This window comes from Eleutherodactylus coqui, chromosome 1 (assembly GCF_035609145.1).
Source record: "Eleutherodactylus coqui strain aEleCoq1 chromosome 1, aEleCoq1.hap1, whole genome shotgun sequence".
In the NCBI taxonomy this organism is placed as follows: domain Eukaryota; kingdom Metazoa; phylum Chordata; class Amphibia; order Anura; family Eleutherodactylidae; genus Eleutherodactylus; species Eleutherodactylus coqui.
Genome location: NC_089837.1, coordinates 355,921,073 through 355,943,490, shown reverse-complemented (window position 1 = coordinate 355,943,490; position 22,418 = coordinate 355,921,073). Strand labels below are relative to the sequence as shown.

Here is a 22,418-nt window from a genome sequence, read left to right as displayed (position 1 = left end):
TGGTTGTTGCTGACCAGGACCTGTGAGTGCTGCAGCCAATCACTGTCTATAGAAGGTCACTACTGTGGCCAGTGATTGGCTGCAGCAGTCACAGGTAATTGTCAATAACAACCAGGAAGGACAGAGTGGCTGTAGAGCAATTTTAAGTCGTTGGAAAACCCCTTTAATGAGCATGTGAATAGTACCCTCTACTACTTTTACAGGTGAATGCCATTTGTTGTTCCCCGTTATCAGCCATTTCAGCCTGAGAGGCTGAATAAGGTTCTTTGGGGTTCATGCCAGAAAATCAGGTAAAATGTCTGCCCACAATCATTGCTTAAAGGGATTGTACCAGAATTTCAATTTATCCCCTATCCACTGGATTTTCCATGCAGAAATGCACATGTAAAATACACTGCAAATCTGCCCTATACGTACATGAGCTAAAATTGTAAAAAGAGCTTCTAATATCATTAATACATATAAATGTAAGTGTATCTGGAGATTAACCCTTTCGGTGGCAGGTTTATTATTACCATGTCATGCCTCACAGGGAAGGTTTTTTAAATGAGTCAACAATGCAATTTAATCTCACAAGTATTTGAAATTACTGTACTACTTTGACAGTTGGTATTATGGCAGGGAAATCTCCGGGGCTTGCTGCCCTGAGTATGCAGTAAAAACCCCGGAAGATTTCAGATGACAGCTCAGTGCTCTGCACATTTCAGCACTAGAGCTGACCACGGAAATCTTCCGGGGTTTAACTGCATGGTCAGTCCAGCCAGCCCAGGAGATTTTCTGGGTGTGTTACTAAAGGTGTTAAAGGGGGTTGTAGCAGAATTTCAAGTAACCTCCTATCCAAAGAATGACTTGTGCTGATCAGTAGGGGTGGGGCACTCACATGTCATGTTCTCCGATCACTGCGGAGGTTGCCTCTCCCCCCTCAATGATGTCACTCTGAATGGAGTGCTGGTCACACATGCGCAATCAGTGCTTCATTCGTTTCAATGGGGCTGCAAAAAATACCAGAGAGGATGCTGCTCGGGTATCTCAGCAGTCCTATTGAAAGTGAATGGAGTGCTTGTGCACTTGCGCAAACATAGCTTCATTCAGTCTCTTCCTCACGGAGGGGTTTGTAGTAACCCCACAGTAAGGAAGACAGGGGACACAGGCCCCCTGTCTCAGTGACCCCCACCAATCAGCAAGTTATTCCTTATCCTGCAGATAGAGAATAACTCGAAATTCTTGTATAACTAATATCCAGAACTCAGTATCTCCAGATATAAATGTAAGTGTATGCATAAAGGATGTGAGCGTCCATGCCAAGAGAACGAGTGGTGATGCTGCAACGGTCCCCTGATTTCCTGTGACATCAACTGTTAGAGCATTCACAGCAGGGCTGCAGCACCAGATCCAAGCAACCACAGAGGGGAAATTATAGTTCACGGTATTATTTTAATACAGGGGTCCTATTGAAGCGGGGTTACCCAGTAACCGGACAACCCCTTTAATTAATATCTTTTCAGGACGCAACCAGTGATATGACAACTTTCTGTGCATAACAACTCAGCTAATTTTCATTACTCACCATGAACCGATTGTACTTTATTATGTTGGCTTCATATCAGTAGCGAACAAAAGTTTTTAAATCGCACTCACATGCAACAATCAGTTACACAAAATAGACCCGTGCAAAGTGGGGTAATTCTGCTAGTGCCCCTAAATGTTTTAAGCTTTTAGTAGCCCTTCAACAACAGAGGTACGTCTCACCTTAGGTATCGCCTGGCATGTTCATTTTTATGGCCAACCATGAGATAATAGCACCCTACGGCAAACCAGGAAACCTGAAGAATAGAACAATGACTAGTTACAATACAAATATTCAAGAGGGATTCCCAGTTTATAATGTTATGGCATCTGACTGGAAAACGCTGTAACATTAAACATTACGATATGCCTGGATAAGACCTCTGGGCCCCATGCTACTCATGAGAACAAAAGGAGAGGGATTCTTTCAGTGATGGTGGGAAAACCTCTTTAATCCATGCTAATAGTTATAATAGTCTCATCCGTGCTACTATTGCAGTGATTTTACCTGAAACAGAACCACTGATTGTCCTTTTCTTATGGTAACTACTTCAATGTGTAACATGTATGTCTGGTGAAGAACTTGGCACCATTTATTTACACTATAGGTTTCCATAAGCAGAGAAGACACCTAGATGCTCAAATCTATTTAGTCAAGCTACTGAGTGCCGGCTCTATTAAAGCACTATATATTTTCAAAAAAGCATTTCAAGTGTAGAAGAGGTCAATTCAGCAAATTATGTTACATCCTTCTATCGTCCCAGGAACAAGGCAGGCAGGTGACATCTGGTGTGAAGCACCAGTCCGTGATGAAAGCGATGTGAGAAGATACATGATCAAGCTGAAATCGAACATATATAGGTCATTCCTAACTCTGCTTTAGGGTGGTTTTACATGGAACAATTATAGTCGGAACAGTCACTCAATAGATCAAATGTAAGTGACAGTTGTACTGTATAAACATGGCCACCAACAAGGTGACCGATGAGAATTAATTCACTAATGACTAGCTGCTTCGTTTTAGATCACCTAAAAAAAAAATTTTTTAAAAATTGCTGGTTAATTAATTGTCATCTGGTGTAAACAGGCAATTGTTTGTCATTCAATGACCAGCCCAGTGTTTGTTCTCTCTCTCTCTCAACCATGAACAGCAATTTCTCGGTCTCTCAGACCATGAACAACGATTCACATATAACAGTCAGTTGTGCACTAATAAATCCCTGTAGTGACTATTTCGAATGACAACTCGGACCATAGTCCAGCATAAAATCACCCTCTGTTTGAGCTGACACCTCTTCCTCTCTGAAGTTATGCTAACTTAGGGTCATCGGGATGACAGAAGGAGAAAAAGACGTAATGTGTGCTTTTACTGCCTCGCTTGGCTTCATCTAAGCATTGCCTACGTTTGGGCTGAAATGGATAGCGTTTGCCTATAAACCCTGCAGATCCTGTTATGGTGGCAGCCTAAAGCTCAGACATGGGGGGATCATTGAGGCATTTTATCGTTCCATAACCAATCTGATTTTCAAATGTATTGCCGTACATATATTTTAGATACAAGAAAGCTGTAGACAATATGTCACTGCAGAAATGGTATACGAGAGAAGAGGAACATTGTCATAGCTATAGAACAGCTTGTAATAACTGGAATGTGAATACTTACAGGATTATTAGGATACAAATCAACCAGTTTGTGGGAAAGATAGAAAAGTTCTGGAAAGATAAAGCCATAAGGTTTAGAATACGATCTTCAGCTAAGAAAATACTTCATGCACTTATCAAGAGTGTGACTCAATTATGCTTAAAATGATAAAACATTTTGTGTATGGAAAGACTGGAATTAGGACAGAGGGTGGAGTCACGGGCTTATGTTTTTTTTAGGAAATGGCATGCGTTCATTGAAGAATGTTTCACCACACAAGAAATCGTAGAATGTATAAAGTCATTCAAGCATACCTCATGGTACCTTAAACTACATTTGGGGAGATTAAGAAAAGGGAGAAGATAACATGTTGGAAGCTGTAACACAAACTCCATACCAATAACAGGCGAATTTGGTGCCCAGAAAGTTAGTTGGTTTAAATTTACTAATATCTCATAGCAACTACATTTGTAAGACTATAAAAGAAAGATACTGCTTTTCGCATGCCTTTCTTCAATATGCTGAGAAGTGTTTGTGTTTATTGTATTTTGTACTATTTATAAAACCTAATACAAAGATTTCAAAAAATGGATGATAAAACGTACCATTTGCTTTGTTGAGCTCCACCAGAGTGCCTATATGCACAGGTAAACAATTAGCATGGAATGGATCTTTCTCCATTACACTGAAAGGTAAAGAAAACAGTAAGGCAGCAGTCTGAAAATGCTATACATGTGCAGTCAGTAAGTTGAGTCTTTATTTACTGTGTTAAGGCTTGTTCAGGGTCTGAGGTGGGATGGATGACATAGACTGTATCTTCAGTGCCCTCTGAATCGCTGCCCCACGCACTGCCCTATTAGGTCCTGCACTAGCCATAACACAGGGCACGACATTGCCCAGAGCGCTCCTTTCACAACCCAAGCAGCATTCTGTCTTCACTATGTATGTTTTAGAGATTTGTAAGGTTTTTATAATTGTAAGGAACAGACCAAGTAAATATATAGACACAATTAAGTCAAGTATAGACCTGTTGAATTGATTTCTAACAAGCACTTTGTAAGTCCTATAACTTACATTCAATATTCACATCTCAGCTGATGAACATAAAGGAGAAGAGGTGCATTTTAGCTGCAAGAATATTAATACAATTTTACATTTATCTTCTTACACTACAAACACCTCATGCTGTCATATCAGTCTTAATATCTCCTGAAGCAACACATGAAACATGCAGCCCCTTTAAAGATGCCCAAGTATTCATAGGTTACATTGGCATCTCCAGAAACATGGCAGCCTTTCCCAAGCTACACACGGCATCAGACTCAGCATGCTCTATAGTACTACATAGCTATACTAGTTGTGTTACCATATGATACATTGTATCTGTCCCTCTGAAGGCTATATTACATTCAAGTGTACGCTTTTATTTTATGTTGCTTCACCACTGAAATATCTGTTTTATTATGGAACAATTAGTTTAGTCAATTTTTATTATTGCTACTATTTTTCACTGGTGGTTATAATACTATTGTTTTTATAATGCCAATAATTAAATGTATCTATTGATGGAATATAATATATGTCTGGTATTTAATACAGAAAAAATTCATACACTAAAAGGTTCTATATATTTTTTGATATTTTGGATATATAGGTTTTATATCAATTCTATTAATTTATTAATACTTATTACACATTTTTCACTTTGTGGTTAAATGTATGCATCTTACCCTGTCACCATCACACTGCTTTAGCATTTTTCAATATCTGTTTTATATCAGGCTATTTATACTGTGAAAAGAAAGTTTTTTACTTGCCGTCCCAGGTGTGCCGAACGTCTCAGCTCCAGCAATAGTCCTCCCACCTTCAATGGATAAAGCTTCGGCTTCGCCGTTCAGACCCAGACGGCAGTACGAAAGCAATGTATAATCCTTTCAATAGAAAAGTCATGAAGCCGATGTGTAATTTAAAAAGGACATGCTTTTCTTTAATAGATCGGTGCCATTACATATCCACGTTAAAAAGAAACAGCCTGAGGACACGTTTCACCCAGGTGATCAAGGTTCTGTTTAAGGGCTGAAACACGTCCTCAGGCTGTTTCGTTTTAACGTGGATATGTAATGGCACTGATCTATTAAAGTAAAAAGCATGTCCTTTTTAAACCATACATCAGGGTTATGACTTTTGTATTGAAAGGATTATATATATTTATACTGTGCCCTACCAGTTATGTTAATTATTAGAGATGAGCGAGCATACTCGTCCGAGCTTGATGCTCGTTCGAGTATTAGGGTGCTCGAGATGCTCGTTACTCGAGACGAGCACCACGCGGTGCTCGTCTCGATTAAACGAGCACTGACCATTGAATTCAATGGAGTCGGCAATACAGCCGGCTCCATAGAAAGCAATGGGCTGCCGGCGAGCGCGGGATGAATTTTCGGGAAGGGCTTAAAAATATAAGCCCTTACCTGAAAATCATCCTAAAATGTGTAAAAAGTAAAAAAAAAAATATACTCACCTTGTCCCGGCAGAACGATGTTAGCCCATTGAATTCAATGGAGCCGGCAATACAGCCGGCTCCATTGAAAGCAATGGGCTGCCGGCGATCGCACAATGAATTTTCGGGAAGGGCTTAAATATATAAGCCCTTCCCTGCAATTCATCCAGAAATGTGTAAAAATAAAAAAAATATATATACACTCACCTGGTCCCGGCAGACGGAGTTCAGCTGCGGCCAGCTGGCAGTTCTCCTGAACTGCTCTCTGTAGTATTCAGCAGCCGGGGATTTAAAATCCCCGCCTGCTGAATGAGCTGCCTCTGATTGGTCACAGCCTGACCAATCAGAGGCAGATCTCACTCACACCCATTCATGAATTCATGAATGGGTGAGTGAGTGCTGCCTCTGATTGGCTCAGCGCAGCTCTCAGCTGAATGACAGCAGTTCAGCACCACAGTGCAGGGGACAGCAGGAGAAGACCCGGCAACTGAAGGGAGGTGAGTATCTATTTTTTTTGTTTTTTAAATCACTTTTAATTCATTTCCAGGGAATGGCTTATATGTAAAGCCCTTCCCTGAAAAAGAATTCAGGTGTGCCAGCGGACCATTGTCTTCAATGGAGTCGCCGGCAACAGCAGCGGCTCCATTGAAGAGAATGCCTGCATTTTTATTCTTTTTTACACTAAAATCTTTCTTTTTCAGGTAAGGGCTTATATTTTTAAAGGGGTTGTCTCGCGAAAGCAAGTGGGGTTAAGCACTTCTGTATGGCCATATTAATGCACTTTGTAATATACATGGTGCATTAAATATGAGCCATACAGAAGTTATTCACTTACCTTCCCTGCGCTGGCGTCCCCGTCTCCATCTAACTTCAGCGTCTAATCGCCCGATTAGACGCGCTTGCGCAGAAGGGTCTTCTGCCTTCGGGTCTGTCCGGCAGCAGCGGCGTTCTGGCTCCGCCCCTTCTACCCGTCATCGTGTAGCTCCGCCCCGTCACGTGTGCCGATTCCAGCCAATCAGAAGGCTGGAATCGGCACACGTGACGGGGCGGAGCTACGCGATAATGCGTAGAAGGGGGCGGAGCCAGAACGCCGCTGCTGCCGGACAGACCCGAAGGCAGAAGACCCTTCTGCGCAAGCGCGTCTAATTGGGCGATTAGACGCTGAAGTTAGACGGAGCCATGGAGACGGGGACGCCAGCGCAGGGAAGGTAAGTGAATAACTTCTGTATGGCTCATATTTAATGCACCATGTATATTACAAAGTGCATTAATATGGCCATACAGAAGTGCTTAACCCCACTTGCTTTCGCGAGACAACCCCTTTAAGCCCTTCCCGAAAATTCATCCCGCGCTCGCCGGCAGCCCATTGCTTTCAATGGAGCCGGCTGTATTGCCGGCTCCATTGAATTCAATGGGCTAACATCGTTCTTCTCTGCCACAGCTGTTACAGCTGTGGCAGAGGAGAACGATCGTTATGCTGACAGTGGGGGGGGGGGGGGGGGGGGTCTCACACTTGCCACTATTGTGGCTTAATAGTGAGACCTCGGAGCCCGAAATGCAGCCCTGCATGTTGCTCCTCACCTGCCCTATCCATTTCTGTGTTTTTTTTAATGACTTTGGTGATTTGCTAAGATTTTCACAAATGAAAACCTTAGCGGAGCACCAGTCATATACAAAAATGCTCGAGTCGCCCATTGACTTCAATGGGGTTTGTTACTCGAAACGAACTCTTGAGCATCACTGAAAGTTCGACTCGAGTAACGAGCACCCGAGCATTTTGGTGCTCGCTCATCTCTATTAATTATCTTTTATAATCGGTGTTCATTTTCTTTTATATGGCCATTTTTACAACTGGGTATAATAGTCATTGAAATATTTTTGTGAGAGTTACACCAAATAAGGGGTTTTCTCATTAAAAAAAATTCTATCCTCATCTATTCTTTCACAGGTAGACTCCTTACCGCATCTTCTCCTTACTGATCTTCTCCTGGCCCCAGGGTAACCTCACCACAAGCCGGTCGGCTTGTTATGATGCTTGCATTCCTCACATTATTCTTCTTCCTGCAGGTCAGTGAAGGTCATGTCCCTGTGACACAACATTCACTGGCTAGGAAGGAATGCTGATCTATTGCAGAGACAGCGGGCACGCGCAGTCTCTGCAATAGCTCAGCACTCACTGCCAGACTGTGAACTAGTGACATAGCGTACATTGCTGGGCAGGAAGAAGACTGCCTGTAAATGTACGTAACGTCACAAGAAGCAGAAGTGTCAGTCAGTTCGAGGTGATTCACCCCCCCCCCCCAACACCCCTGGCACTGCAGGGGACAGGAGAAGATCTGGTAAGTAGAGTAACAAGGGAAGAATAGATAGGTATAGAATTAATTTTTTTAATGACAGAGTCTACAATTGTTTCTTTCTCCTTCCAGTCTACACACAATGCTCCATATATATGGTTTGCGTTAGTGGATAGGTAGCACTTCACTCCATTTCTTATAAGGAATATTAACCCTATAGGTAAAAGGAGCTTCACCCCTGTCCCTTCTTGTCTTGTTTTCCCAAGGACTAGGCATTGATTGCTAGGTAAGTAATCAATGTGATTTTTTTAAAATTTGGTAGCATTATACTAGAAGAGGTGGGAGTTAGTTTTTTTCCATGAGGTGTTTTTAAATATTAAACTTCATCATTAGTGCTTGATGACAACTTTATAGATTTACTTACGCAGATGTAAGTTTATAGCACATCTTGAAGTCACAATTGTAGTAATGTCTTTCTGCTAATGAAACTACTACATCCAAGTTATCTTGAAGACCATCTACAGATTCTGGTATCACGGTTTCACTGGGCTTGTTGTACTGAAAAAGAGGTAGTTTTATTTTTTAATATAGGCCTACAAAAGGAAAATTAAAAAAGGGTTTATAAAAAAAATTTTAAAAAAATCTGCTTTACAAAATTGCCATAGAGCACTTTCTTACAAAACAGAATATCTGTACACAAAGTAAAACACTACTTTCTTTATATGTGACAGTCTGCTAAATACTCTGAATGCAGCTCTTATTGCTGAGACGACACCAAGCCTTTTATTTTCCTATATACACTGAATAGCCATTTTATTAAATACACCTGCCCTTTCACAATGTGAGCCTTGGTGTATGTTAATTAAACACTTGTCCAGGAGAGCAGCATAAGAGCTAGTGAACAAGTTTCTGTGGATCAGTTTCACTGTGACTCCAATATTAGAATGGGAAAGTCAAGCAATCTGATCCATTTCCAACAACGCTTGGTCATCAGTTCTAGACTAGCCAGAACTTCACTGCAAGTCTTGTGGGGTTTTCTCGTGTAGCAGTCTGGAGAGTATACCTGAAATGGTGTGATTGAGAAAACATATCAAGGGAAATGGGATCCTCTGGATGTGAACAATTCATCAATAAAAGGGGACAGAGGAGGATGTCAAGAATCGGCCTGATGAACAGGCGCTGCACAGTCAAGCAACTTGTAGCCGAATATAACACTGGTGCTCCTACCAATGCATCCCAATTAGAGATGAGCGAGCACCCAAGTGCTCGAGTCCGCGTTATTCGAGTCAAGCTTTTCGTAAAATCCGAGAGCTCTACTCGAGTAACAAACCCCATTGACTACAATGGGAGACTCGAGCATTCTTGTATGTGGGACGCTGGGTGCCGAGCTTTTTTTTTTCCCCCTAGGTTCGTTCTCTCTCTCTATCTCGCCAGCCAGCCAAAATTTTTGCCAATGATGCGCGTTGCATCGCAGTGGGGAGGGGCCAAAACAGGCACGTCACAGCGGGGAGGAGCCAAAAACTGGGGCGGGGTCGAACACGGCTTGCTGCTCATTTGAGTAACGAGCACCATTGAGTACGCTAATGCTCGAATTCTAATCCCAATGACCAACTTATTGTTTCTTAGTATAGATGGGTATAACAGGCATGACCAGTTCAAGTGCAATTGCTGTCTAAGAGAAACAGAAAGACAAAGCTCCAGTGAGAAAAAGAAAAAAAAAATTTTGATCACTGAGCAGTGGAAAAACATTTCCTGGGTCGATAAATCCAGATTTCTATTGCACTGTGCTGATGGGAGGGTCAGAGTTTGGTGCAAGCAGTATGTATTAATGAACGCTTCCCATCAGACATCAACAGTTCCGGCTGCTGGAGTTAGGGTGTGGGGACATTTTCTTGGCACACCCAGGGTTACCTGAAACTTGTGGATGGATGCATGATGATCTGCTGTGGTTCTGAAGGCGAAAGGAGGTCCAACATGGTACTACCATGTTTCCTCGAACGTAAGACTTACCCCGATTTTCCTGAAATAAAAGCCCTACCCTGAAAATAAGTCCTAGCTACACTACATGAAAAAAGCAATACTTACCTACCAGATGCCGTCTAGGTCCCTCCCGCTGCTCCCCAACGTTCCGGCAGGCTTCCGTGCAGTTTTCAGCGCCGACAGAACATCGCTTGCAATCAGAGCAATCTCTTGCTGGAGGCGGGGTTTTCAAACCCAGTTACCAGCAAGCAATGTTCTGGCAGCGCTGACAACTGCACAGAAGCCTGTCCGGAACGCCGGAGAGCAGCGGGTGAGACCCGGATACCGCCTGCTATGTAAGTATAATACATCCCCTGAAAATAAGACCCTGTGCCTATTTTGGGGCAAAAATTTATACAAGACAGGGTTTTATTTTCAGGGAAACACGGTAGATGGGTGCCTCTAATAAAGTGGCCATTCAGTGTGACTATTGTATAAAAGCACATCATCACATATACTACAAATAGCTAACGAATGAATTTAGACACACATATACAGAACATACATATCCACACACAGTTATTTGTGTGCATGTTAATTAAATACATAAACTACATGTGTCAATGCTACACAGCAACTAGGAGATATTTTAGTTCTACTTCATATCAGTGAACACCTACCTTTTTCAGCTTGTTTTCAAAGAGGAAACGGAGGAGTTCCTGATCTTCTGGACATTTCTTGCTAATAGGTAGAGATTCAAGAAGCTCTTTCTCTGTGTAAAGAAGAAAAACTCTTACTTGAGATCTGGAAAGGCTGGCCTTATTATTAGGATTTAAAGGACTACTTAATCTAATGTACAGAGCTGCTTAAAGGATACATGTGAAGTTTGAGAAAACAGTACTGGAGATACGTGGGATAATATAGTGATTGAGAAGACATTTAGGACTTCAGTGGTAACAGAACTGGTCTTGACTGCAGGACTCTGACCCTCTATGTATAATGCTATGCCTCACACATATAGAAAGTTTCCTGGAGGTATGCTTTAATAGTTTCTAGACTGTTTATTGGCTATATATTTTTTTAGTATCTGTCAAGATATCCAAAATATGGCATATTTTAAAATGACCCAAAATTATAATTTTTGAAGAGGTTTGCTCCTTAAAACTGCGTTTGCTTCTTAAAACACTATGTTGTAATGTAGGAAACCCACAAAGAGCGCAATGAATGCCAGCAGTATGTAATGAAGGCAGAAGCTTTCTCCTTTGCTGTAGGGTGTATGGCTGCGATTCGGCAACTGAAAGTCCTTCTGTGATTGTTTGTGCAGGAACTTTTAACCAGCTGGTATATTTACAATGGCGCTGATTTAAAGCCCCAAACCACAGAATGTAATATTACAGAGCATCACATGGTCTTTAACTGGGTTAACAATCCACGGGACGTTTTATTACTGTGTCCAGTTCACACAGTACTGACATTATGTAGCCTGCTGAAGCAATTTCTCACAGTTGACCTACTATACTTTCCATTGATGCTAAAGATAAAAGCACTCGTACATTATTCCTGTGTAACGATTTCCATGCCTGATGGACACTTTGGTGATATGTGCCTATCCAACTGCTGTAGTGTTAATGTGCAATACACAATAACTACACACAGGTACGTGCGAGACATGTTGATGGCCAACCTTCCTGAGCTGTCAGCATATGGTGTGCAGTTAATAGGTCAAACGCTTCAAAGCAGTAAACATCAAACTTCAAGGCCTCTTTGTAGCTATAGGTTGCCAGGGCTCGGTTATCCAGAGCATCGTAGATCTTTCCACGTAAAAGGCAAATGGAGCTTTTGATCTGTAATAGAAATATTCAGACATTCCATGATGACCAATGAGTGTGTCACTTTCATGAGGCTATCTTAATATAAGGTGTAGTCTAGAAATTTCTATTTTTACGTAAAAATAAATTCAAAACTACGGAATTGTGTAAATAAAACAAGACTTTACTGAGGATTGGGAAATCTGCCATTCTCCAGAAGCTTCTTTTAATAATTTTTCATCCTTTGTATTTTTCTCAAACAGCTTTTTACTAATCGGTTCCTCCATATCCAGAATATCTAAAGCTTGCTGGTACTCTTTTGCAGCATACTTAATAAAACAAAACAAAAAGTATAAATTAATAAATAAGCAGTTAATATAATACATAACAAGATTCTAATCCTAGAGCTTTACAATAAAGCACAATAAATTACTTATTGCATATAAATAAATAATGGTATCGCTTATTTGTTATATAAGAATATTTGTTGTTTAACCCATTCCCGCTGCAGGGCGTAAGTTTACGTCCTGGGAGCGGGGTACTTCCCGCAACAGGGCGTAAACGTACGTCCTGGAGATAGCGCGGGATCACATATGATCCAGCGCTATCCCGCAGCGGGAGCCGGCTGTCAGTCACAGCCGGCGTCTCGCTGCAGCAGCGGGGGGACATCGGAGATGCGCCTGCCACTTTTAACCCCTTCCCTGCTGCGATCTAAGTAGATCGCGGCAGGGGAAGAGTTCACAGCGGGAGCGCGGCTCCCTCTGTGTCTCCGGCCGGAACTCGCGATGTCATCGCGAGAGCCCGGCCTGTCACCATGGCAACAGGACGCCAGACACTGGCGTCCTGTATTGCCTATGCCTGAGATCGCTGTATGAGCGATAAGGCATGGGAGAGCAGTAGCTCTGCCATGCCTTATGACAGCGATCATCAGGGCAGTGATTAAAGTCCCTCAGAGGGACACAAACAGTGTAAAAAAAAGAAAGATTTAAAAAATGAATTAAAAAAAATGTAAAAAAAAAAAGAGTAAAAAAAACATTTTTTATGCTTTTTCTCAGATTAGCATAAAAAAAAGGTAAAAAAAAAATAAAACCCCACATATTTGGTATTGTCGCGTCCGTAACGATGCGTACAATAAGTTGCACATGCTTTTGACTGTGCACCGAAAAAAACGCTAAAAAAAAAGCTAAAAAACTGAGGCAAAATGCTCATTTTTAGCATTTTGCCTCACTAAAAACGCAATAAAAGTGATCAAAAAAGTCGTATGTACGCCAAAATGGTACCAATAAAATCTACAGCTCGTCTCGCAAAAAATAAGCCCTCATAGAGCTCTGTACATCAAAAAATAAAAAAGTTACGTGACTTTGAATGCAGCAATTTAGAATAGAAAAAAGATTTCCAAAAAAAAGGGTTTTTATTGCAGAAAAGTGGGAAAACCTAAAAAAAAATGTTAGAATTTTGGTATCGTTGTAACCGTACCGGTCTGCAGAAAAAATGGAAAGTCTCATTTATGCTGCATGATTAACGGTGTAAAAAAAAAAAAAAAAAAAAAATCTATGGCAGAATTGATGCGTTTTCTCTCTCTGCTATCATTAAAAAAAAAAAAAAAATTTTACAATATAGTCTATGTACCCAAAATTGGCATCGATAAAAACTACAGTTCGCCACGCAAAAAACAAGCCCTTATACGGCCGCGTCCACGGAAAAATAAAAAAGTTATGGCTTTTGAAAAATGGAGATGGAAAAATACCAAAAAAAAATCGCTTGGTCCTCAACGCCAAAATAGGCCATGTCATGAAGGGGTTAAAGAAGATTTCCCATCAGCGGCCCATCCAATGGATAGACCGTTACTATGTCATTGGTGAGGTCCAACCATCAGTCAGCAGGACCCTATACTGCCTGGCACAAGTCATTGGGATGCAGCTACAATGCAGTACCAGACACAGCAGCAAGGGCGAGAGCAGCATTGTGCAGGCTGCACTCCAGCAATCAGTGTGCCGCCTCCTTTCTGTTGACGGTGGGTATCCCAAGTGTCAGTCCTCCACCAATCCCACAATGACGGCACTATCCTGAAAATAGGCAACCAACGTTAAATCCCAGAAAGGTTCTTTATGTCAGATTTTACCTTTATCAACAGTCCATAGACACACTGAAGGGAAATACTCAAGTAGATAATGCACACCTATAGTAACGATCTTTGTATGACCATCTCAATCTAGAATTTCTCATAATAGGGCTCCTATCTAGTCCCACTGATGTAGTACATAAATTTTTACTGTAAAGTGAATGAAAGTCAGTTTGCATTCCAAAATTCTAGATTGTGTGACAACCATAGAAAGCTTTGTAAAATCCATGTATAATGTGAAATCCTACATTATATTGCAGCTCCATAATGAAACTTCCTGAACGATTGAATACAAGATTAAAAGAAATCTCTGTCAGACCCAATGAATTTCATATATCCAACCCTTAAAGACACATGGATTTTGCTACATACTCCTTTCCCTACCGAATCTAACCCATTGTAGTTTTACCTACAGGGGAAGAGCTATGTGTGTGATACTACTTACGTGACATCGAGCGGCCAGGTAACGACATGCCTCATAGGCCTATTGAAGAGAAAGCATGCGTCATGTACATGTAACACACAGAACAGAGGAATAACATCTAACAATACAATCCTAGGAAGGCTTTAGGATCTCTCAGAATAGTTCAATGAACACTTTATCAAACATGGCTAGCTTTGTTTTAATGTAACTATTAACCCCTTAAGGACCAGGCTGTTTTGTACCTTAAGGACCAGGCACTTTTTAGGGATTTTGCCCATTTTGTTTTTGCCTTAGCTACCAAAATTATTCTTGCTGCGTTTTTTTTCTGAGACATATTGGGCTATTTTTTTTAAATCTTTTCTTATTGAGTTATAAGGACCTATAAGGACTGATATAAGTTGTAAGCAGCCGCATAACCTGAAGAAAAAAAACCTCTCTAGACTACTAGATTCTCAGAGAGCATCCCTGTAAGTACCTAGGGTGCAGTCCCTCCAAGCGCCCCACCCCCAAAAAAATGTAAGAGCAGCAGACCGGCTTCTTACATGTTATATCAGTTCCTATAGGACATATTTCATTTGGTCTGTTTTGGTCATTTCTATGCTAGGACCAATTAGCTGAACTGAGAGTAAAAGAAATGAAAAAGGAGGGTGGAGCAAGACCCAGTGAGGGTAGTGGAATATTTATGGAGTACAAAGAGTTTTCAATGATTGAGTATTTTGAATGGTGGAGGTGCTGCCAACCAGATGACGCTCCACCAGTGTGGGCTTAAGTGTAGCGAAAAGGATGTGAAAAGAACTGGTATGGAGGCGCAACACTCTAAGCTACTAGAAGATGTAGATCAAAGTCCAATGTGTGATGGTGAAAGCACTTCTTTTTTATTATTTTTCAGAAATTAAAAACCAGCAATGGAATACGCGTTTCGGGGAAGAACCCCTTCGTCAGTTCGGCTGGATAGGACTGTGTGATAAGTACAAATAGATAATGGAGGAGTGATTAACAAAGAAAGGGGAGGAGAGGGGGAAAAAAAGAACAAAATTCATATACATAATGAAGTCTCACAAATGTGTCAATAATCATATATTTATTGTTCTTATTGACACATTTGTGAGACTTCATTATGTATATGAATTTTGTTCTTTTTTTTCCCGAACTGACGAAGGGGTTCTTCCCCGAAACGCGTATTCCATTGCTGGTTTTTAATTTCTGAAAAATAATAAAAAAGAAGTGCTTTCACCATCACACATTGGACTTTGATCTACATCTTCTAGTAGCTTAGAGTGTTGCGCCTCCATACCAGTTCTTTTCACATCCTTTTCGCAATTAGCTGAACTGACATCTAGCATGGATTAATAAAAGTTAATTTTTAGGGTTGCCTATTCTGTGAAGGGCTTTCTGTAATTACATTAGACCCCTCTGCCTCAGTGAGTTCCCTATTTTTTTAATTAGTACATTTACGCTAAAATAAAGTATGGGAACGGGTTCCTCATTTTGTTTTGGACATTTTGATATATAGTAATATGTATAGTATAGGATTACAGGGTGCATACAGCAACGGTTTTGGTTGATGTTGGCTTTGGGTAATTTTCTTTTTTATGTATATATTTTTATTTTATTCCATAATTTATTTATTTTTTTACTAATTTTTGTAATTATTTTTTTTACCATCTATGTCCCCCATGACGTCATATAAAACTTATGGGGGCCATTTACGTTGTAGACTAAAAAGAAAAAAAAGGCACTTTCCCATTGTAGCTGGAGCATCCATAGGAGCCCCAGTTACAGAGTAAAACATCCCCTGTAGTGACAATGGTCATTGGCAGAGCTGATCAGGGTATCTGCTGGTCACATACTGGAAGTAATACTTCCACTTTCAAGTACAAAGCACTCATTGAGCGCTATGTAGCTTGGAATGAAAAAGGCAGAAGCGGTTAAAAACGGTGTCTGAAAGCTGAGGACCCGACCTGCTCCGGCTTGATTGTAGGAGCAGAGGCTTTAATCCCGCATCATACTTCTGCCATCAGTGAGGATTAAAGCCCAGGACCAAGCCGTATATTTAGTGCCCTTGGTGCACATGAGAAATCGTATATGCGCCAATCATTACACTCATAAAGAGCAGAATGCTAGATGGGTCCACATAGGGCCCAAGAGTGCACATGATCAGCTAATAAACGAGCAAAGGCTTGTTCACCTCACTTGTGCTGCAAAAAAGTGGTCATGTAAAAGGGCCCTCATTAAACCAGTTAGAAGAAGCCAATTTATCGGTATGTTTTTGGAGTGTGGGAGGACAAAGGAATACCCAGAGAAAGCCCACACTAACATGGGGAGAACATACTGCATGCAGATGATGTCCCTGGTGAGATTCCTATCCAGAACCCCTGCAGGGCCAAAGTGTGGATTTCCAGTAACTGTAAAGCAGCCTTTCAAGAAAACATTTCCTGACATTTAGATATCCATCTAGATGATACATAGAACTTGCCTTGTCCAGTTTTCTTGACCTCAAGGCATGTGAAGCTCTGTGATACTGTGCAGTCAGATACAGACATTGTGCAAGCCAGTAAATATCTTGGGGTTCCTCTGCAAATGGAAAAAAACAGCCTCTTAAAGACAGTTTTCAAAAATGAATACAAATAATTCAGGTTAGCAGCATAAGGCTCTGTGCAAATCTGTCCAAAGCTCCATCTCAGCACTATTTGCTGCGGAACCTGGGGTCGGACGCCCGCCCGAGATTCCGCAATGTAAATTTGCCCATGTGCAGGCAGTCTTAGTCTTTCTTACAGCAAAAACATGGTGTGCATTTAGCTTTAGTTACACAGCTTGGCAAATGCATGTCACAGTATTTAGTTCACAGTTATAATAGAGAGCCAGTGAATCCAGGAGTTTATGGAAAGCAGCCTGCATTCTGTCTACTCGTCTTCATTACATAAGTGACATCAGCGACAAGAGCAGCTTCATAATGAATTACGCTTCGTGATATCACAGTATCACCTTCACTTCCCTGCCATTATTATAATATATAGCTAGGGGTTGTAAGCTGACGTAGAAATTGGAAATGCAGGCTACATTCACACGTGTTAGTGCGACATCGCGCTGAGAAACCCAGCCAAATATAGCGCTTGTCAACGTGTTCTTTACCCGTGGATGCGTGGCATTTTTCATGCAAAAAACACCTCACATCACTTCAATGAAATTCCGATCCTCCAGCGCTTGTTTTACACGTGTCAATTTCCTATTGTTTTCAATGAGAAACATCACATTGTACTCGCATGCTTGCTGCCCCCTTGAAAACAATGGGCGATGCATTCCAACGGCCGTAAAAAAAAAAGGAAATACAGTAATTTGCTTTACCTCGCAGAATCGCTGTGAGGGAAATTTTAATTTTTTTAAAAAGTTGCACTTTTTGTATGACTCAGTTTAAAAGAATTAACTTCAGATTTGTGCGAGTTTTGTGTGTCTCGCGCAAAGCTAATGCGAGATTCGTGCTTGTGTTAATGTAGCCTCACTAGATATCCCCTAGAACCACACATACAAGCATGTTGAAAAATATGTTCCTCCTGTCTGATTTAAAGTATACAGGTTCATTGCAAGATACCGGGAGCGTGTGCTTTACAAGAGGGGGATTAGTAACCATATAGTGTCAGAATATACCAGGAAAAAGAATTGGCGCAGTGTAATTGTTCATGAGTGGAAACTGTACTATGTAACAAATAGCAACATAACTAGCGCAATACTATTCATACGGGCAATAACAAGCATCCTTACCATGCGAGAGCGAAGCAACCTTATCCGCCCAGAACAAGGCACTCTGGTACTGTTGCTGCAAGACACAAGGTGATTCAACATGTTTACAAAATATATAGGGAACCGCATTATGTGCCAAGACACATGGTTATTGATAATAACATAGTATGTGAGGCCGAAAAAAGACATCTGCCCATACAGTTCAGCCCATTACCCCCAATGTTGATCCAGAGGAAGGCAAAAAAAAAACCAATGAGGCAGAAGCCAATTTTCCCCACAAAATCTTTTCTGACTCCAATCTGGCAATCAGAATAATCCCTGAATCACCGACCCTTGACTATAACATAATTATTAAAGGGGGTTTCTGAGAATATACTGTACACTGATAGCCTATCCATAATATGTAGTCTTGGGCGCTCACCAATCACCAGTACAAAATGACCCCTTTAACCCCTTGAGTGGCAGGTTTCCTACCACCCTGTCGTGCCCACCAGGGCAGGTTTTTTAAAATGGTCTAATCATTGAATTTCAACTAGTTTTGCAGTTGCGTCTCAAGAGCCATAACTTTTTCATTTTCCCATGACATGGCCGTATGAGGGCTTGTTTTTTGCGGGACAAGTTGTGATTTTTTAAACAGGGGGGAGGAAAAAAAGAAATGGGGAAAAAAGAAAAAAGGGGCCATGTCATTAAGGGGTTAAATAATGTATTAACTTCCTTCTCTGGGTCATTACGACGCACATGGATACCACATGTGTGATTGTATTTTTGATTTTTTACAAAGTAAAAGGGAGACAAGTGTTTTTTTAATTTTTTTAATAATTTTTTTACTTTTTTTTTTTTAAATTTTTTAAAAAATTTTTATTTTTTTTTGTCCCTTTAGGGGACTTCCACAGGGACCCATCAGGACCCCTGATCACATTCCAGGGGTCCGATGGTGACAGCCCTTTACATGCTGCAGTGACAGCCCTTTACATGCTGCAGTCACATAGACTGCAGCATGTAAAGGGTTAACACAGCAGAGATCGGAGGTTTTCTCTGATCTCTGCTGTAAGAGCTAGTACCTAGCTGTCCTCTGACAGCTAACAACCAGCTCTCCCTGCCACAGAGACCATCGGCTTGCTTCTGACAAGCCGATGGTCTCTATGGCAACCTGTAAACAAAGCAGGAGATTGCCGACATGTCGGCAATATCTTCTGCTGGTTTTTCAAAGCCCTTGCTTTGTTCTCTGTGGGTCTGTGCAGGCAGAGCACACTGTCACAGCTTGTGGCATTGTGCTCTGCAGCTCCCATAGTGATACATAGCCCGGAAATCTTCCGGGCTATGTTGCTATGAGCAGTGGAGCTCGTCACGGAACTTTTCCGGGCGTGCCACTCAAGGGGTTAATGCTTCTTGAAACACAGCCATTAATGGTTTTTGCCTGGAAAACTCCTTTAGCAGAAAAGTTAGGGCAGGTGTAGAGAGCGCTCCGACCAATGAACACTGTGGGCCTCCATAATTCATTATATGATGTTATGGTTATCCAAGCTTTTATTAAAGGGGGTCCCCAACCTCATACGACTGGGCTCACATAGATGTAAGCAGATCCCAGCTGTGAGCCCAGCTGTGGCCATGCGTACGGCAGCGAAACTGTACTGCATATGACCGATGGTCATGCGCAGTACACCTTTTTTGCTTCTTTATATTTCCCAGGCCGTCGCTTACCAATGTCACGGGTACCCGCAGTCTGTACACAATGTAATTGGGTATGGGCTGTGGGTATATCCACGACCATAGAGAACAATGGGCTCTATGTTGCGGATATCCGCTGTAAAATAGAACATGATGCGATTATGCAATTCCAACCCGCTAATGTGAGCGGAACTGCGTAATCCAATGCATTTAATTGAACCGCAGATTACAGCGCATCATACACTCGCGGAATCCGCGATTACAATCCGGTCGTGTGAAACCAGCCAAAAATTGATGGCCTTTCCTCAGGACAAGCCATCAATTTCTGATTGGTTCATATTAAAGGTAGATACACTTTTGATAAATCCATGTTTGTGCAAAATGGTGCCAAATGGTACAGAATTTACCGGATGTGCTACAAATTTGCCTTTTCACCAAGATTTACTCAAGAAACTTGCATCCCTTTTTATCAATCTGTCGCCATATTTAAAAGGACCGCACCATAAACTAGGTTAGGCTGTATTTACGCAGGTGATTTCCCAGCCCAAGTTCTGTCCAATTGTGATACGTACGGAGCTCACATGCAACAAGAAACCATTGTTTTCAATGGGTTCATACATATGGGCGGCTTTTCTCCTGGAGAACAAGGTAGAAAAATTGCAGCAAGTCCTACTTTTCGACATTTCTTATTCAAGAATTGTCCAATATTTCCTATGGGTGCCTGAAAAAAATCTCATCGCACTCACTTGCCACGTAATTTGGGTGCCAGTGCGATGCATTTTTTCCATTTTGCAACTATTGGAACAATATGCAATGTTTTCACACGCCTTAAAATCACAGGTATTGGGATGTGTTTTAAGGTCAGAAACACACTGCAGTCACAAAAAAACCCACAGGTTTATGATATCGATCCAATTTACTCTTGTAAATACAACCTTATAGTGCTGTTTGGGGACGTCACCGCATATTTTTCATACTCACCCGCTCCCCCGTTCCTGCGGTGTCTCCCAGGAAAGCCAACACGCAGTCTGAAAATCCAACTCTTTTCAGCCTGCTACACGCGCTCCCCCATAGACTTCTATGTGCACTAAGCAGTCTGAAAAGAGTCAGATTTTCGGACTGCACGCAGGCATCACAGCGGGCACAGGGGAGTATGAAAAATATATCACCTGACTCCCCATCCACCTCCCTAAAGAGCACCATAACTTAGTTTCCGGTGCTATTCCCCCAGTCCCTTTTAAAGGGGTTATCCAACCTTTGTAAATTGATGGCCTATTCTGAGGATGAGACGCCCATATGTGTTCGAGGGGGTCTGCGCTGAGGATCCCGACTGGTCAGCAGACTGAAGGGGCTACAGTTGGTGTTTATATTTGAGCACCATCCTGCCCGTACTGCAGATCGCCGGGTTATTGATCATGGCCGTTCTCAGTACTACAGACTTGTCCCATTGAAGTGAATGGGGGAAGCCAGTAGTAATCCGAGCGGCCGCGATCAATAATATAGCGCTCTGTAGTAGGAGTAAAATGGTGCTCAGACGTAAACAAAGGTGCGGCAGGAGCACCATAGCCCCACCAGTCAGCTGATCAGCAGGGATCCTCAGCGGCAGCCCCCTCGATCACATATGGGCGGCTCATCCTTAGGATAGGCCATCAATTTACAAAGGTTGGATATCCCTTTAAACTTCCATGGTATCAGTAGTGTCAATCACTGGGGTCCGGGTGCAAAGCCAAAAATGGCTGAATGGACTGAGTGCCTCCGCCCCTTAGTATTAGCAATCAGTGGGGTCTCAGCACCCGGAGCCCACTGATCAAAACCTCTGACGTGCCATGTTTTCTAGATGTGTACGTGAGACTTCTATACAGCGTTCCTCACATCTAGTCTGATTATTATAGGTCCAGCAGATTACAGGCAGTGACCAGCAGGGGGCACTTCTGTTATAGGACCCCCCACACACACTGTGACAGGTCACACTATATAACATACTGCTAGGACTGATGTCCTGTCACGTGACGTGCGGCGGTCACGTGCTCTTACCTGCTCTATGTACTGCTTCACTCTCTTCCTCAGCCGCTCCAGGTTCATGATCTCGGGGTTACACGGCCCAGCGCGCACACGATGGAGGAGCGCGCTCCCGCCCCCTACTGACCGCGGCAAAATTTTATTCAGTGTACCCCAATCTGCAGTCCCCGTCTTCTCTTCTTTCACCCCCGGGTGTGCAGCGGTATCAACTGTGCTGCATCAGGATAGGTGTCACACACATCTTCCGCCGGGCGGAAACAATGAAACAATCTTAACGTTCCGGGCCAACTAGCGGTGGCAAGCGGACAGGCATAAGTGTGACTCCTTGCATGCTCACAATGACAGGCGAAAGCAGTCTATTGTTCTGGGAAATTACTGACAAGAAGGGCAGAAATCTCAGACCTAGCACTTTATGTCACATATTTACACCTTGAGAACATGTAGAAAAATATTAATAAATGTGTGTGCATCATAATAGTATGAAATAACATACATTTATAGGATGAGGCGAGCAGATTAAAAGGAATTGTTTTATGAACACAGCCCCCTTTTAAAGGGTTTACCAAGTTCGGAAAGTCCATTTCTATGTACCATTTCAGGGAATTCTGAGTTAAGCCGCATGCACACAGGCAGGTCGGATTCTGCATGCGGAATCCGGCCCTGGCAGCAGCGGCGTCCGCG

General features: G+C 42.0%; 1 protein-coding gene across 1 annotated transcript in view; it reads right to left on the bottom strand.

Annotated features, from left to right (window-relative positions):
* The window catches only part of CDC16 (cell division cycle 16), a 30,555-nt gene extending 8,578 nt beyond the window's left edge, over window positions 1-21,977 (bottom strand). Inside the window, exons 1-11 of the mRNA XM_066577284.1 lie at window positions 21,753-21,977; window positions 18,072-18,126; window positions 16,789-16,886; window positions 14,334-14,372; window positions 11,955-12,095; window positions 11,643-11,802; window positions 10,639-10,730; window positions 8,424-8,557; window positions 3,814-3,893; window positions 3,230-3,279; window positions 1,750-1,823 (exon numbers count right to left, since the gene is read on the bottom strand). Of these exons, the coding sequence (XP_066433381.1) occupies window positions 1,750-1,823; window positions 3,230-3,279; window positions 3,814-3,893; window positions 8,424-8,557; window positions 10,639-10,730; window positions 11,643-11,802; window positions 11,955-12,095; window positions 14,334-14,372; window positions 16,789-16,886; window positions 18,072-18,126; window positions 21,753-21,800 (971 nt within the window). The 5' untranslated portion in view covers window positions 21,801-21,977. The remainder of the gene's footprint in view (window positions 1-1,749; window positions 1,824-3,229; window positions 3,280-3,813; window positions 3,894-8,423; window positions 8,558-10,638; window positions 10,731-11,642; window positions 11,803-11,954; window positions 12,096-14,333; window positions 14,373-16,788; window positions 16,887-18,071; window positions 18,127-21,752) is intronic.
* Between the last annotated feature and the right edge of the window lie 441 nt (window positions 21,978-22,418).